Consider the following 16974-nt stretch of genomic DNA (forward strand, 5'->3'; position numbering starts at 1 on the left):
AAAACTGCAAATGAAATTTTGATCTATCAAATTTGGTAATCCAATCAGTCCTTTACCTTCAATCATGGATTGATTAATCCAATTGACTACTGAGATCCTGCATGGCAGAAAAGAGGATTGCAGAAAACGGGACACATACACACATACAGTACTGGACCCAGATTCTGAAAGATACAGCTCAAGATACATTTAGGGCAGAAATACCTGCATTTATTGCATTAGACTACCTGTTTATACGCCGTCACAATCAATTCCCTCCCTCTTTACACAAATCAATAAGAATATGTTGTGGTGGGTGACCGGCTGACTTGTAAACAGTTATCAAAAATATGTTTTGGGAGCTGTGTTTAGTCTTCTTGTGTCTGTGACTTGATTGCTGTCTTTTTGGTGGGATCTATGATTTTTTTTTAATTAAATATTTACACCGCCCGACTTTGATGTCCAGCAATACAACACCTGTTTCAGCATCACTATGACAACAAGAACCAGGAGGAGAGTTTTTAAAGATGAGAGGCAGATGTCCTTTCATGTGATGTTGCCAACACAAAATGGACATACAGTACAGGTGTGCATGTGTGTGTGTGTGTGTGTGTGTGTGTGTGTGTGTGTGTGTGTGTGTGTGTGTGTGTGTGAATGAGTGTGTATGTTTGTGTGTGAATAGCTTTACATTTCTATACACATGAAAAATATGCTCCTTATACACTACAGTATGAGTAATTCCTGACTGAGTATTTGTGCATGTGTTGAAAATAATGAATTGTCCCAATTATGGTTAGAAACACCACACACACACACACAAACCTCAACGGGCGATGTGTGTGATTGTCAAGCTGAAGAGGGAAGACTGTGCACCTGCAGATATGGGAGATTCATCATGTGTCTCAGGGTTAGAGTCTCAGCATCCACCTGGACAAAGAAGAGAGATTGATCTTCTAGGAGATTGCTGAACACTGAGACATTAGGCAATCAGACTGATTGATTCCTGGCCGGAAGGAAGGAACTACTGGTTCTCTCAGACTCCGGTGTGTGTGTGTGTGTGTGTGTGTGTGTGTGTGTGTGTGTGTGTGTGTGTGTGTGTGTGTGTGTGTGTGTGTGTGTGTGTGTGTGTGTGTGTGCAGACAGTGCATCCCTCTTCCCCTAATCTTAAGGGCCCCATTTATCTCAGGTTCAAAAACCTTCCAGTCTCATACAGCGTTGTAGGGATCCCAGGGAAAAAGTGACATTAGAACTAAATACTGCAGATGATGACAGGGACAACTGATGTGGTACAAAGGTAGCGGTGACAGTGGTCCCTAACAATATCATGAATTGCTGTCTGAGAATGATTATGGCTTGTGCACTTGATACAACTTCTTTTAGTCGAAGGCTTTGTTATAAAATGTGATTGCAGGGCATGCATGGCTTGTTTTTCCTCTATTTTTAAATATCTCTCTGGCTTTCTTAGTTTTGACAAGTACATTTTGTGCTTCTTCGGGGAGTGCCTTCTCATTGTGTGTCCCCATTAAACTGGTGCACATCCATTTTAAAGAACAAAAGTAGACGCTCCACTTGACTTGACTGAAACGGTGTCACCCTACACAGGAAGTCCCCTATAGTGCAAGACCAAAGAGCATTGTGGGTTATGTTGTCTGCTTTTAATATATGGCTATGTTTCGCACTGCACAGCGGGTTCAGCCACTGGAGACTAGTTAAAAGGCTGTTTATTTCTAAAAGTTTTTGCAATTCTTCCCGTTTTTCTTGACGTGTGCCTCCAAGGCCTTGGGTATGATCCATCTGTTTTACCGTTAACTCTTAACAAACCTTCCACCATGCATCTCCTAAAAGAATTGTGAAGCCGCATGCTATTCACCGTTAAGAATGCGCAGCCGGGCATCCCACCCTGCCGGCTAGTCTGGCAGCGCTCAATACGCCGGCCTGTTGTTTGACCTCCACGCACTCCCCAGCATGCCTTGTCACATATGGCCCGTCTCGAATGCCCTTAATAGGACATCCAGGTCTCCGATGTTGGCGGCCTGGAAGAGCTCGGGCCGGTCCATCATGGAGATGGCGATCCTCAGGGCCGCCCAGATGTTGGCGGACATGACCTGGTGACTCTGCCGGTGGCTCTGCCTCTGCTGGTTCAGAGCTGTCAGGAAGTTACTGGCCGCTTCTCTACACAAGGGGGCAGCAGAGGTGTTAAGACCACAATCAAATAAAAAAGCGCCTATTGTTCAAATTGCAATTCAAAATTCAATACCTGTGTGCCCCCAGGTTGATGCAGCTGATGCCCAGGTTATAGCGGGACCTGATGAAGCCTGGCTGGAGCTCCAGGGCTCTGGTGTAGGCCTCCACTGCCTCCTCGCTCCGGTCCCCGTTAGCTAGCGTGGCCCCAAGACGGTTCCACAGCAGGTAGTCCTGAGAAAGACGCAACACGCTAGAAAAGTGTGTGTGTGTGTGTGTTTGTGATTTTAGTTGTGTATGTGTGAGTGTGTGTGTGTGTTTGTGTGGGGGGGTTAGTACTGTACCTGTGGTCTGACAGAAAGAGCAGCGTGGAAGGCCTGCACAGCCTTGTCAAACTCTGAGCTGAGGTTAAAAAGGACCCCAAGGCCCGTCTGGAGGTCTGGGTCTACCCCATCTTCAACAGTGTTCAGCAGAGCCGCGTCCTGGAACAGTGCCTTCACCTCCGCCAGCTGGCAGCTGTAACATATGCACACACAGACACGCACACACATATTTTTGGAGACCACTCACCGCGCAGCCCGTATCTCCAGACAGTTACTGAAGGGTATGAATTCAGCAAGCAGCATTATTTAAGCATAAAGCCAAAAGACTAAGTTGAGAATTTACGTGAGCAGCATGCCATTTTCAAACTGCCAGACGTGATGGCGGAAGAATATTAAACTACAGGGCCATTTTAACCTAACCAACTATTACCTTACTCTTTCACTCTTTCATTTATAATTTTTTCATTTATTCTCCCACAGAACTTCCCTTCTACAGTACATTCTCTACACTGGCTCCCTGTAGCAGCTCACATCCAGACTCTGGTGGTAGCCTACAGGGAAGTGAAAAGAGCAGCCCCTTCCTACCTCCAGGCCATAGTCAAGCCTTACATCCCCGCCCGACCACTTAACTCTGCTGCCTCGAGGCAATTGGTTACCCTGTCACTCCGAGGTCCCTGCGGTCGATCGACCCGGTCCCTTTTCCATCCTGGCCTCACAGTGGTGGAATGAACTTCCCACTAACATCAGAACAGCTGAGTTGCTGTCCACCTTTCATCGCAGGCTGAAAACACACCTCTTCAAGAAGTTCTACCCTGACCCTTCCTCCTAGCACTTATTGTATTTGTATTTTGTACCGTTCTTGCACTTTGACTTTAGCACTAGGTTATAGGCTCTTAGATGCTTGTTTAGAAAGAGATGCACTTATACACTGCACTAATACGTCACTTTGGATAAAAGCATCTGCTACTGTAAGTGACTAATGTAATGTTATTTATCAATCTATCAATGTATATGTAACAAAATACATCCTTCAGTCAGCCAAAAGCTAATTACTGTACAAATACAATCGTACCTGCCCTGAGGAGGGGTGCTGGGGCCCCTGCGAGGCGTGGCGGGAGACCCCTGCTGCGGGCTCCTGCTCCCCACCTCCAGGTGTTTGTAGCGGGGGTTATGGCAGATCCAGCGGTGCAGAGCCTCACAGGCGTCCTGCTGCTTGCCTGTGTTGGTCAGACTCACCGCCAGGGCCAGGAGTGCTGGCAGGTTGTTGGGGTGGAGCTGTAGACACCTGCCATGAGAAATTATTACACCATTAATATTCCTGCGGAAGGTTAGTCTTTTTTCCATATAGTGCGGTACCTCCAGGAAATGTCAGTAATGGCATTCTGAAAGCAAAGCAGCTAGCCAGGGAAGTAGGAACTATCACTGAAACATCCAGATAGCTGGAGCATTAACGCCCAGAGAGGAATTAGTTGGAGCATTCAAATGTATGTAGATCACAAGATTTTTGGGGGGCAAGGCAGACACCTTCTTGTGGTGCCCCCTGTCAGTAGCTGCGATTAACCAACGCAAGCGCTCCCAACCCAGAATTCTGCAGCTGAATACCGAAGGGCTCACCCCCAGTAAGATCGACGTCATCGAACACCTGGCCTACACCACCAAGGCCCTCGTCATCCTCCTCCAGGAGACCCACTGCGTAACAACAGATAAGCTACTGTAGTTCTCCCAAATTTAGCTCTAGCTGGGTCTACCTTAAGCAGGAAGCACGGCTTCGCTACGTCCATCCACCAAAGGTTGAACTGGACTCTCGCCGACCAATCCCCGACTGGCTCGGAGCCAACGTCTACAAGCCTCCGCCCTCGTGAATCACACCAGCGTATCTCCCAGTCTTCTCCCACCCCTGTCTCTATGCTGGCGACTTCAATTGTCAGCATAATGATTGGGAATACAGCACCAATACATCTGACAGAGAGAACCTAGCTGCTTGAGCAGCCAACAACAGCCTGGCCCTGTTGTTGCCAACATCGACTATCGCTGATAACCATGCCTAAACTTGTGGACCTTGTACCGAGTGAGCCAGTGAGGCGGTGGAACTTCCGAAAGGCCAACTGGAAACGCTACCGTAAGTAAGTAAAGTGGGACATATAAGGGCAAAGACCCGTGAATCGTCACATCTAGTGGCAAAAGAAGTGTCTGACCTCTGGAAAGCCACAACTCCTAGCAGCAGTAAGATCTCTGGTGAATTCATACCATAGGAGTTCGCTGCTGCCCTCCAGCATGAAAATCTATCTGCCCGGAGCTTATACTCCATGCCACGCCTGCCTTGAAGTCCTGGTTAAGAGCATTCCTCTCTTCCTGCTTGCGCCAACTCAAGATCCCCAAAATCTGGAGAAGAGCCCTAGTTGTTGTGATCCCTAAGCTGAATAAGCCTGAAGGGGACCCCAAGAGTTACCAACCCATCTCACTGTTATGTATCCCCTTCAAGATTCTCAAGTGCCTCATCTACATCCGCGTCAAACCAATCATCGACCCGCTGCTCCCACAGGAGCAGGCCGGGTTCCGACGTGGGAGATCGACCATAGTCGCAAAAACATTGCGCACAGCAGCCCTAGTTCTGGTCTAATCGACCAGTGAATATTGCGCACCAGTGTGGTGCCGCAGCACTCACACCCGCCTCATCGATCCACCTATCAACGAAGCCTGTGGACAACCTTCCCATCCTTGCAGGCATCCAGCCTGCTGGCCTACAGCACGTCTGTCCTGCCAGGCCACGGAGCCTAACCACCTGCTCCACGACAGGCTCGCTGCAACAGCGGAGCCTCCCCAGTGTCTCAAGTCAAGACACTCTTTTGTGCCTGCCGCGCGAGATCTCCTGCAGCAATAAAGAATTCTTAACTTCAGTGAGGCAGGATGGGCGGACTACACCTGGCGTGTGGAGTGGGATGCGACCTCCTCCAGATTTTATCCCGGCCGCCGGTCCTTCCCCTACCGGGATGGACCTACCCAGACCAGCGTGGGTGAGGCTTAATCGTCTCCGGACTGGCGTCGGACGCTTCCGCTCATCCATGATCCATCAGATCTTTCCGATGCAACTGGAACGTAGATTTATACTGTACTTTGGTTGACACACTCTCCTGAGAGCCCTGTGCCTATCACAGGATGGGCCTGTTCCTCTTGGTAAAAATGACAGTGGATTACAGCGAGAGACAGAGAAAGAGACGTCGGTATCACGTGATTGTGCAAAGAAAAAATACAGTATGTCATGTGACTGTTGGATACCTGGAAAGAGGGTAATCCTTCAAGTCGGTACAACATTATCAAGAGCGTACAGCAGCTGTGCCAGTGCACTGTCTGTAACAGTAATCTGATTTGGCAAATCTGGAGAAGTGACTTCAATCTTTTTGCTGACGCACCAAGGCGGCCATTCAGTGAGGCTATTTTTAGATGAAATAGAGGCTCGGTGATGAAATCTGAGCTTAATATCTTTGTTGTGAATGTCTCTGTGAGAACTTCTGTATACCAATGTACATCATGAGTCAATGTAGCAGTTGAAAATTATCAGTATCAGTGACCATCAAATTTAGAACAATTTTATTTATCAGGATAAACACCTTGAGAGATACACAGAGAAAGATTAACAACAATATGAACTTTGTAATATAGGGAAACCATATGAGTGCTAATGCCTAGTATAAAATGATAGTGTCGCATCATTGTTATTGCACATCCAACAGCGCATCCCTATTTAAATATAAAATGTAAAAGTCCATCAGTGTATAGAGAGCATCCTGTCTCACCTCTGCAGGGACATGATGGCTGCCTGCTCGTTCTCATTCTCTGCCTGCGTGGTGCCAAGAACCTGCCAAGCCTGCGGAGGTGTGGGGCACTGAACACTCAAAACACTCAGAACCAAACAACACCCATACTGAGACAAAGCCTCACTTGAGCATTAGCAACGTTAGCGATATCAGTTACGACCCACTGATGATTTCCAAATGAGTCAACATCTCATGTACGTTGGTACTGATTGTTGCACTGAGCAAAACAGAGACTTTTTACCTCAGAGTCGTGAGGATCTTGTAAGATGGCCGCCTCAAGCAATAGGACAGCGTTGTTCAGGTCCCCCTCTCTGGCCTTCACCTGGCCCTCCTCGAAAGCATTGGCCAACTCTTGGTACGGGTTGTTGGTGTGAAAATAGTAACCCTGTAAGAAATCAAGAAGGAATCATATGATTTGGTGAAGCCATAATGAGACATTACCTCCACCCCAGCAAGAGCCATCCGTCCTTCCGTTAGCAGGATTACGCAAAAACTAACAGACCAATTTTCACAAACCACGGGGAGGGGAGTGGATGCAAATCACAGGGCGGATCAACGAGCCACCCAAACACAGCTAGCCATCCACCTCCATTCATTTTTTGGACTAGGATTATGCAAGAACTACCACTCTGATTTTCATGAAAATTTTGGAGTGGATCCGAATCATGGAACGGGTCCTTGAGCCGTTTCTTGGTTTGTTTGTTAGCGGGATTAGGCAATAACTACCAGGCCGATTTTCACGAAATCCGGTGCAGGGGTGTAGCATGGGCCAATTTAGAATCCATTCAATTCTGGAACAGATCCGAATCACGGAGCAGGTCCACAAGTCGTTTCTTGGTTTATCCATTCACCTCCATTCATTTTTTGGACTTTAGAAAAAATTCCCCCATTCATTGTAAATGGGAGGAATTGAAACAGCCACATCTCGACATGGGAAAGACACAGAGCCACGGAAGCATTCATGGGCGGAGGTCTGGGCTCTTCAAGCACCATTTCTAGTTTATTATAGTACAATGAGCGGTGTGTAAAATAATGATATTATATTAGGTTATACTATATGTTATGAACTTGACCTTTCCATAATTTACTGACATTTCCATAATTTATAGATAATGCTAGCTGCTTCAAGTGAGAGGTAATGTTTTCGGTGGCGTATGTTGGTTTGTTTGTTCGTCCGTCCTTCCATCCGTTAGCAGGATTACGCAGAAATTACCAGACCGATTTTCATGACATTTGGTGGAAGGGTGTAGCATGGGCCAACTTAGAAGCCATTCAATTTTGGAGCAGATCCGAATCCCAGGTCCACGAGCTGACCAAAGACTGCCGGGACAGTCATTCACCTCCATTCATTTTCTGGACAGGTCAGGAGTGAAAAATGATCCTCATTCATTGTCAATGGGGGGATTTGAAGCAGCCATATCTCCACATGGGAAGGTCACAGAGACAGGGTTGTGACTGGGGAAGGTCACAGAGACAGGGTTGTGACTGGGGAAGGTCACAGAGACAGGGTTGTGACTGGGGAAGGTCACAGAGACAGGGTTGTGACTGGGGAAGGTCACAGAGACAGGGTTGTGACTGGGGAAGGTCACAGAGACAGGGTTGTGACTGGGGAAGGTCACAGAGACAGGGTTGTGACTGGGGAAGGTCACAGAGACAGGGTTGTGACTGGTATAAAGGGTTGTGACTGGTATAAAGGGTTGTGACTGGTATAAAGCTCTCCTCCTAACAAATGCAGCAGTACCAAACATGTCCTGCTCGCACGAAATGCATTCATGGGCGGTTATGAGGTCAAGACCATTTCTAGTTTTTCATAATTTCCATGTCATCCATGATGTTCCATAGTGTTTTTCTATGTAAATATTGACATACCATGATTATGATGATAATGATTACCATGATAATGATAATAATCACAGGACCTTGAGGGTCTTTTATTAGCCACACGGCAGTGATACACACAATGTGAATGAGCGGCGAGACACTACACACAACACACACACGCATCTGACACAACACGCACACGCATCTGACACAACACACACACACACATCTGACACAACACACACACATCTGACACAACACACACACGCATCTGACACAACACACACACACATCTGACACAACACGCACAAGCATCTGACACAACACACACACACATCTGACACAACACGCACAAGCATCTGACACAACACACACACATCTGACACAACACACACATACATCTGACACAACACACACACGCATCTGACACAACACACACACACATCTGACACAACACACACACATCTGACACAACACACACACGCATCTGACACAACACAGACACACACATCTGACACAACACACACAAGCATCTGACACAACACACACACACATCTGCGGTCGCTGGTGGAATTTATCCTATGCATTCCTCCCATCCAAGCTATCCTCCTCCAGGGGCAGCCAGGAGCAGTGGGCCACCTTATCAAAGGCGCCCAAGGACCAAGTCCAAGAGCTCAGTCCAGATCCTGATCTGGGATAGGACTGAAGAGCTTCTGCTCTTCTGCATGTTTTTCATGTTGGCGTTCTACAGTATGTGGAGGGAACCGAAGTGAGCATCGGGAGAACGTGCAAACTCCGCACAGAAACACCCAGAAGATAGATACCCAGGACCTTCTTGCTGTGAGGCGACGGTGTATCACACTGAGCCACCGTCGGGTATTTCACATGAAAGACATTCCAAAGACAAGATATTTCATTGCATGTCTACAGGGTTTAGAGCTGCGTTCAATGCTGTTGACAGCAGCCATATGTTCAGAGAGGAACTCAAGGACAAAGGCATCTTTCCAACATGTGGAGGTCAACCACAGCGGTTTTATAGTCCATTTAACAATGATTCATCATAATGTTAATACCAACCTGAAAATGACAGATTTAAATTATGAATACTGTATATAATGGAATCAGGGATTGATATAACATAATGTTTATGTGTTGTTTAAACAAATACAAATATGGTCAGGCATAAATTATATATTATGTTGTGTAGCTTTTATATTGTCAGCTAGAATTAAAACTGAGTTATGTGTAAGGTTTAAAATAGCAATTCAAAGGGAACATACTAACACAATAACAACGTAAAGTTTGTAAAGGTGTAAAGGTGTTTTTGTAAAGGTGTTTTTGATCAAGACTAAAAAACATTGAGGCATTGTTGATACTTTTTCTCTCTGCGTCTCTCTCTCCCTCTCTCTCTCTCATACTCTATTCATTGACATCTTACATCGTTTACATCTGTTCCCATCTTTAGGCTACTCTCAAGAGGGAAATAGACGACCGTCGACACAGTAACAATCATCTCGACAATCAGCGAACGTACAAATCAACTGCATTCCACATTCCGCAGGTCCCCGACAGCGCAGTGTCACCTGGGGAGTTCTTACGATCACCGGTTCACTTGCCACCGTTAATGTGGCTCAATGTCGTTCTTAAAATAACAGCTTCAAAATCATTTTGATGGAACACTGCCCTGTAATAGGCAGAATGTTGCCTCTCTCATTCCCACTCCTCCCCCCAAGCGCTTCTTCTTGAAATAACTAGTTTGGTGTAGTGGGCCGCTATTTTCGTGGAAAAATCCACAACACTTTACGGCTTTACTATACGTCACACACCAACTTCCACTGGCTGTTGCTGTTATAATACTAACGCAAATTCTCAAATCACAGTTCACACATCATGGCAGTGGAGAAAAAAACAAAGAGGAACATCACAGAAAAAGACAAGACAAGAAAAAGAAAAAGAGACCAGGCCAGAAGCCAAACTACAGTTAATATTGGATTGGCTTTTACTTGCTGGCGGGAGCTTTGCACAATGAAAGGCTGCAAAACTAACGCAGACCTGGCCTCTTTGCTTTTGAACTTGTACTGTAAGTATTGTACTGTATTGTTAGCTAACTGGCTTGCTATATCTTATGTAGAAATTGCTTGATGTTTGGCTGTGTTTGTGTATGAGGATGCATGTAATCTAGCTAGCTTGGGCTATGTTCCCTAGCTAAGCTTCTGGAAGTGTAGTAACCTGATTGCTAATGTTAGCTGGCAAGCCACCAACACACCGGCAGAGGACCGCTAGCATCGCACCGCTCGGCGGCCCCGCTGACTAGCCACTGATCACGCCATAGCGGGGCTGCCGCGGCTCCCGCTGGTGGGCCGCTGAGTTGATCGCCCACCGATGAGGGAACATGTTTATGTTCCCCGGGTCCTATGTTCCCCCCAAAAAAGGGTTCTATGTCCTATTTTTGCTAACTATTAAATTCTACCTCAAATGGTCGGTCTGCATTTGTATTAATAGTTTCTCTATCCAACTGGGCTGGAATATTTGGAGCAAATTGACAGGTCAACACCTAAACTTGGTCTGGTGGTACAGGGGGTTTAATACATTTTTGATGCGAGTAGCCTAGTAGAACCAGAGAAACAGCAGTAGCCTATTTAGTTTGCTCCAGCTGCAGTGGATAGAGGGATGTTGAGCGGAAAAATAGCTGGCCAGCATAATCAGTTTGTTGGCAATTCGTTTTGACAACTGGACAGTTGATGTTGCACAATAAATGCAGTACATTCCGTTCATGGCTAGTTGCTATCGAAATCAGGACTGGCATCTATCAATCAAACTATCGAATTCAGCTCAGCGCCTGCAGCAGACCGGCAAAAATTTGGATGGAGCCCATCGCTCTATATCAGTCCGCAGTCTGTCCAGCAAAGGGTTAAAATGTATTTGAATCAAATCAGATAATAGGGGGGGGGTGTTATACCAAGATATCTAATGCCTTTCTTAGGCCAAGCAAAAGTGCCCGATTGGAAGAGAGATTTGGGACAGTATAATGTAAGGGGAAGAGCCTCAGACTTTGTCCAGTTCACTTTATAACCCGAAATGTATGAGAACCTATCTATAATTTTGAACTATAATTGTTTTTTTAATCTATAATTGTTCAAGATCTGAGATCAGCAGAAGAATGTCATCCGCATATAACATTAGTTTGTGACGTTTGTCCCCAATGTGGATGCCTGGGAATGTAGGTTATCTACAGATAGCCACTGCTAGCGGTTCTAGTGCTACTGCAAAAAGCAGAGGAGAGAGAGGGTCCCCCTGTCTAGTGCCTCTTCCCAGTTCAAATGAAGGAGAGATAACGCCATTGGTAAGCACAGATGCCTTGGGATGAGTGTATATAAGTCTAACCCATTCTACGAACTTCTTGCTGAACCCAAAACTCTCCAGGGGGAACAGCAAATATTACCACTCCACCCTGTTGAACGCCTTTTCAGCATCCCGCGAGATGGCAGCCATATAAATCCGACCTGATCCGGATGGATCAAGGAGGTTATAACCCTGTCCAAACGGTTATCTAAAATTTTTGATAATATATTACTGTCACAGCAAGTCAAGCTAATGGGTCTAAACTTTTTACATGCTAAAGGGCCCTTCCCTTCTTTCAGAATAAGAGTGATATTGGCCTCATAAAGAGAGGAAGTTTACCCTTCACTAGAGCCTCATTATAAGTGTCTAGAAGTAATGGTGCTAGTTGCTTGGCGTAAGTCTTATAAAATTTGGCTGTAAAACCGCCTGGACCTGGCACTTTACTTGAAGGTAGGTGATTGATAACATCAGTTATCTCCTCAACAGTAATGGGTGAGTCAAGATGCTCAAGCTGCTCCTCCAACAACATTGGAAGATCAAGAGCTGACAGAAAGGAAGTGAAGGAGCCTTCCTTCCTGCTTTCGCACAGTGCAGACGCTCTTGATGCTTGCTCTCGCCTTCGCTTGCATTTTTCTGCTGATATTCTTGCCTTTTTTTCTGTAAAAAACTATGAGCAGCGGCTCCTGGATACATATGAATCACTAGGACAGATTTTTTTGTTGTTGTAGATATAGAAGGCTGTTGCCATATTTCAACATTTTATTACCTCCTCACGAAAATGTGAGCGTGGCAGCAAGATGCCCCCCTTCTCCACAGAGGACTTGCACAAACTTCTGCAGAAGATTACAGTGCTGGAAATAAGATTACCAAGAAACAGGAGAGCTGTGTACTGGGTAATAAATCTACAAGTGATAGTCCTCTCTGGAACTCTCTTGGTGCAAAATCTAAGAGTAAATCATTTCCCAGGGAAATGGGAGGATGGGTAATGCCCGGAGATTTGTGATGAGACTGGCTGGCCTGCATTATCATCCAGGCAGAGTGCCTCTTCAACCGTGGACAGTTGCAAAACGGAGAGCCAGCAAAAAACCTCCCCGACAACCAAGTATAGAACTGGAGAACAAATTTGCCCCACTGTTACAGGACCCTGCATCTCCTGATGCCCTGGATCACATCTCATCTTCACACAGCAGGGTAAGGACTGAGAGTAAAGCAGGGAAAGCTAACGACCGGGCCTCAAACTCTGATTGTGGGTGACTTTACTGTAAAAGATGTAAGAAGCATATGCAGTAAAAACACCCAAATACTCTGCTTTCTCAAGGATATGGTCTCTGACATGACAAAGAATCTTGTATATCGGGGCTACACATCCAACTGTGAAAAACATCATAGTGCACGTAGGGACAAATGATGTTGTGAAACGGCAGTCTGAAGTTCTCAAACGAGACTTTACTGATCTGTTGAACACAGTCGGTTCTCTGAAAGCTGAGGTGTTCCTCAAGGGGTGGATCGGGATCTGCTTCAATTAGGGCCTCAAGGATTTTAACAATCATAAGTGGGCCTCAAGGTTGAGAATCCCTGGTGTAATGTAATAGTCTGTTGAAAATAAATCATGTTTAAAATATGAAGCATTTTAGTAAACAGAATTTAAAGCATGCCCCGAATTAATGGGTACATCGGAGCATGAAGGAGACAGTCCCCTCCTCTCCCAACTTTCCTGTCCTTTTCTACTGTTGCAGTGCCAATAAAGCAGAAAAGTGTTTCTGAGCTAATATCTTCGTTATCCTTCTTAGGGGCTACGTGGAAAAACCCAGTCATGAGGGGAACCACTGAGGAGGCACTGCAGCAGGAGGCTACCAAGTACCTGAAGGGGGCGTCAGACAGGGAGGGTGGCTGGAGGCAGCGCAAGAGGCTAGCAGAATCACTCCTAGCCCCACAGGAACTCAAAATACTGAACTGCTTAAGAGCACCTGGTTCCATGGCCCCAGACACTGGGCTGACTGTGATGTAAAACAAGTCTGCAAGCTTCTTTTTTTTTTTTTAAGGAAATGTACAGTCTGTTTTGCAGATTAATTAACTGTGCAATCAAAGTGATTGCAGAAACTGGGTGACCAATTAAGTGACCAATTACAAGTCCCTAGTGAGTAGTGAAAGTGTAGCTCCATGAGCTGTGTTCGGAATCGCTCCCTAGTGCACTATATAGGGCGTCAGCCATTTTGTTTGTAGTGTCGAATTCTCCACGGAATTTTCGTTCCCTATATAGTCCACTATTTATTACCCACAATTCACCTTGATTTCCAGGGAACAGTGCATGTACCCTACATTTTCTCAGTTCCCTAGGTAGTTCACTACATGGTGAACCCTATATAGGGAATAGGGAGTGAGGGAACGAGGGAGCGATTCCGAACACGGCCATGGACTCAAACATGGGTTGCCCTCAAATAAACACAATCTAATGTCTCATCTCTGATTCACCATCCCAGTAATCAATCATACCAGCAATCAATCATCTGAGCTGCCGCTAGTTTTGTGAAATCAAAAATTGCCTAACCTTGCATCATCAGGCTCTCCTCAGGTGATTGACAGCCAGATGAATGGTGTGACAATCATAACTAGTTTTGATTCGATAAACTGTCCCAATATTAAAATGTCAATGGGAATTCCAATGTAGGCCACCGAGAGCAGGCATACTCTATCCATCCATCCATCCATCCATCTTCATCCGCTTATCCGGGGTCGGGTCGCGGAGGCAGCCGTTCCAGCAGGGGGCGCCAGACATCCCTTTCCATGGCAGCATCAACCAGCTCTGCCTGGGGAATCTTTAGCCGCTCCCAGGCCAGTGGGATACTCCCAGGCATACTCTATGCCCACTTTTAAGCATTTTGACAAATCACAGATTAGGTTACATTTCAACTAATGACGACATTGTTCGCGGTTTTGTATGTGTGGGCTAATTTGATTGGTTTTTCATTTGGACTTGACTTCCGTAAGCCAGAAGCCTTTAACCTGGCTTACAATGTGAATGACGCGCTAGTAAGACAGCTGTCAACGGACCGTAAAGCGGACTGTTTATTTTCACGAGGCCTGTAGGGGGCGACGGAGCACTACCAAAACAGTAAACAGATGAAAATGAAGATATGGCAGAATACAAGACGCATTCAAGTCTAAAACAGTCTGAAAGTCGATTTTGGTGTCTTCTTTCACTGAAAGAGGGGGCAAAATCAAGTTTTATTTGGATTTGGTACAGTATGGGTATGCTAGGCTTACCTTGGCATATAGGAGCAATCGCCACTGTAAAGGAGAGCACCTGGCTGCATGTCTGCTAATATCCTGTATTGATGGAGCAGCGCCAGAGGAGCTCCCATATGCTGAGGCGTTGCAGCTCTTCTTTGAAAAACCAAGGAAGATAAAGTGCCCTGACAAACAGTGCCGTCTTTGCTCAAACTAAGAGGAGTTAAAAGGCAAGAGAAACTAAAGCTCTCGTTCTCTCTTCCCCCCTCCCTCTCTCTCTCTCTTTCTCTCCCTCTCTCTCTCTCTCTCTCTCTCTTTCTCGCTCTCTCTCTTTCTCTACAGTAGCTTGCACATGCTCTCTCTCCCTCACTTGCTGTTTGTCTTGAATGCACAAACAATTCCAGGGAAGAAAGACTGCTGAACCGCCCTCTCTCTCTCTCTCTCTCTCACACACACACACACACACAGACACGCGCACACACACACACACACACACACACATCCTTTTTTTAAGTATTCTTCTACTTCTTGTAGATTTGTATTGTGTAGAATAGCCAACCTGTTAACACCTGTCAGAGCATGGTGTGTGTACAGTTCATATATTACAAAGACATCTTTTTACCACCTAAGGAACATTGCCAAGGTGCAACCCTTTCTCTCTCAGGCTGACACTGAAAGACTAATGCATGCTTTCATCACAAGCAGGCTGGACTACTGCAATGCTCTACTATCAGGCCTACCAAAGAAAGCAATCTCTAAACTACAAATGATACAGAATGCTGCAGCACGAGTCCTCACTAAGACTAGACGAAGGGCACACATCACACCAGCCTTAAAATCACTACACTGGTTACCTGTCAACTCTAGAATAGACTTCAAAATACTATTACTAGTCTATAAATCTCTCCACAGTCACTCACCAGGATACATTTCAGACATAATTGTCAGGTACATGCCCAACAGACCACTCAGGTCCTCAGGTACTGAACTCCTAACAGTTCCAAAAGCCAGGACCAAGAAACATGGAGAGGCAGCTTTCAGTTTCTATGCCCCCAACCTCTGGAACACCTTGCCAGACTACCTAAGAAGGGCTGAAACAATGGAAATCTTTAAGCGTGATCTCAAGACGTACCTTTTCAGCCTAGCCTACAATCACTAGCCAGGACCTAGAGACACAGAAAAGCAGACTTCAACCTACCTGTGAATCCTCTGTATACATTGGTGTATATCCTGTTATGCACTGTACAGTATGTGTACAGAAACTGGTTGCCCTGAAACAGGCATGTTCTGTTCAAATATCTGTGTTGTTTTTATGGCTCTGTGTGCTACTAACCCTTTTCTGCCTCCCCTCTCCCTAGTGCCTCTCTCTCTCCCTCCTATCTTCTAACCAGGTCCAGTAGATGCCCCACTGTCACCCGCAGACCACCCTGAGTCCGATAGATACCCCCGTGTCAGCTGTGGATGTCGTAGTATTTAGTTAACACACACACACGTACACACAGACATACACCAGCCCAGACCTGGGCCCAGTCCCCCTTCCCCTCACCCTAACTCTGTATCCTTTTCCTACCCCCACCCTACCCCAACATTTTGACGTGAGAGAAAAAAACTGTTCTGCCGTCCCGTCCCATCTATTTACAAAGAATGCCAGTTGTGAACAGTATGCTAATAAGAAATCCGTATGACAATTCAATATGCACAACGCATCAAACTTCATCTAGACACCACGAGCCATGTGACTTTATGACCGAGCACAGGGTCGTCATGCAACCCCCAAAAAACCCGAGGGGGCACTGTTACACTTTTCCTTTACATAAAGACATTTCCACAACAAAATCATGTATATAATTGCACTAGAATGCAGGAAATGAAGTGTCTGATGCTCAAAATGTTCTGGGGGAGGAGCCACAGACCCCCCCCATTCATCAGGTTTCCCCTCAATCTGCCACCACCACAACTATATTTCAAACCTGTGGGTGCCCCTTAATATCTGACTGTTTGTGTCAATGGTTTGAATGTCTACATACTCAACATTTGATTGAGTAAGGAGGACTGGGCAATAGTCAGTGTTTTAATTAGGTCCATTTCCTGATTCTCTTGTTTTGTATTTTCACATTTGAACGGTTGCTTTGGATAAATAACCGTTAGGGTTGATCATCACATGAGTTAAGGATTACCTCTAAAGTATAAGTCAATGTTATAGTAAATTTTCTAAGAAAATGATGGACAGTTAAGACTACTGTTCAGTAAAGGGTAAGTGTTGAGACTAATGTTAAAAAGCTTTA

General features: G+C 45.7%; 1 protein-coding gene across 1 annotated transcript in view; it reads right to left on the reverse strand.

Annotated features, from left to right (window-relative positions):
- Positions 1–1952: 1952 nt before the first annotated feature.
- pex5lb (peroxisomal biogenesis factor 5-like b) overlaps positions 1953–16974 on the reverse strand; it is a gene marked incomplete at its 3' end in the record, with an annotated part of 29850 nt that continues 14828 nt past the window's right edge. Inside the window, exons 8-13 of the mRNA XM_084458188.1 lie at positions 6540–6683; positions 6278–6348; positions 3556–3768; positions 2505–2676; positions 2237–2394; positions 1953–2151 (exon numbers count right to left, since the gene is read on the reverse strand). Coding sequence (XP_084314314.1) covers positions 1953–2151; positions 2237–2394; positions 2505–2676; positions 3556–3768; positions 6278–6348; positions 6540–6683 — 957 coding nt within the window. The remainder of the gene's footprint in view (positions 2152–2236; positions 2395–2504; positions 2677–3555; positions 3769–6277; positions 6349–6539; positions 6684–16974) is intronic.

Source organism: Borostomias antarcticus (genome assembly GCF_949987555.1).
Source record: "Borostomias antarcticus genome assembly, chromosome: 24".
NCBI classification, from domain to species: domain Eukaryota; kingdom Metazoa; phylum Chordata; class Actinopteri; order Stomiiformes; family Stomiidae; genus Borostomias; species Borostomias antarcticus.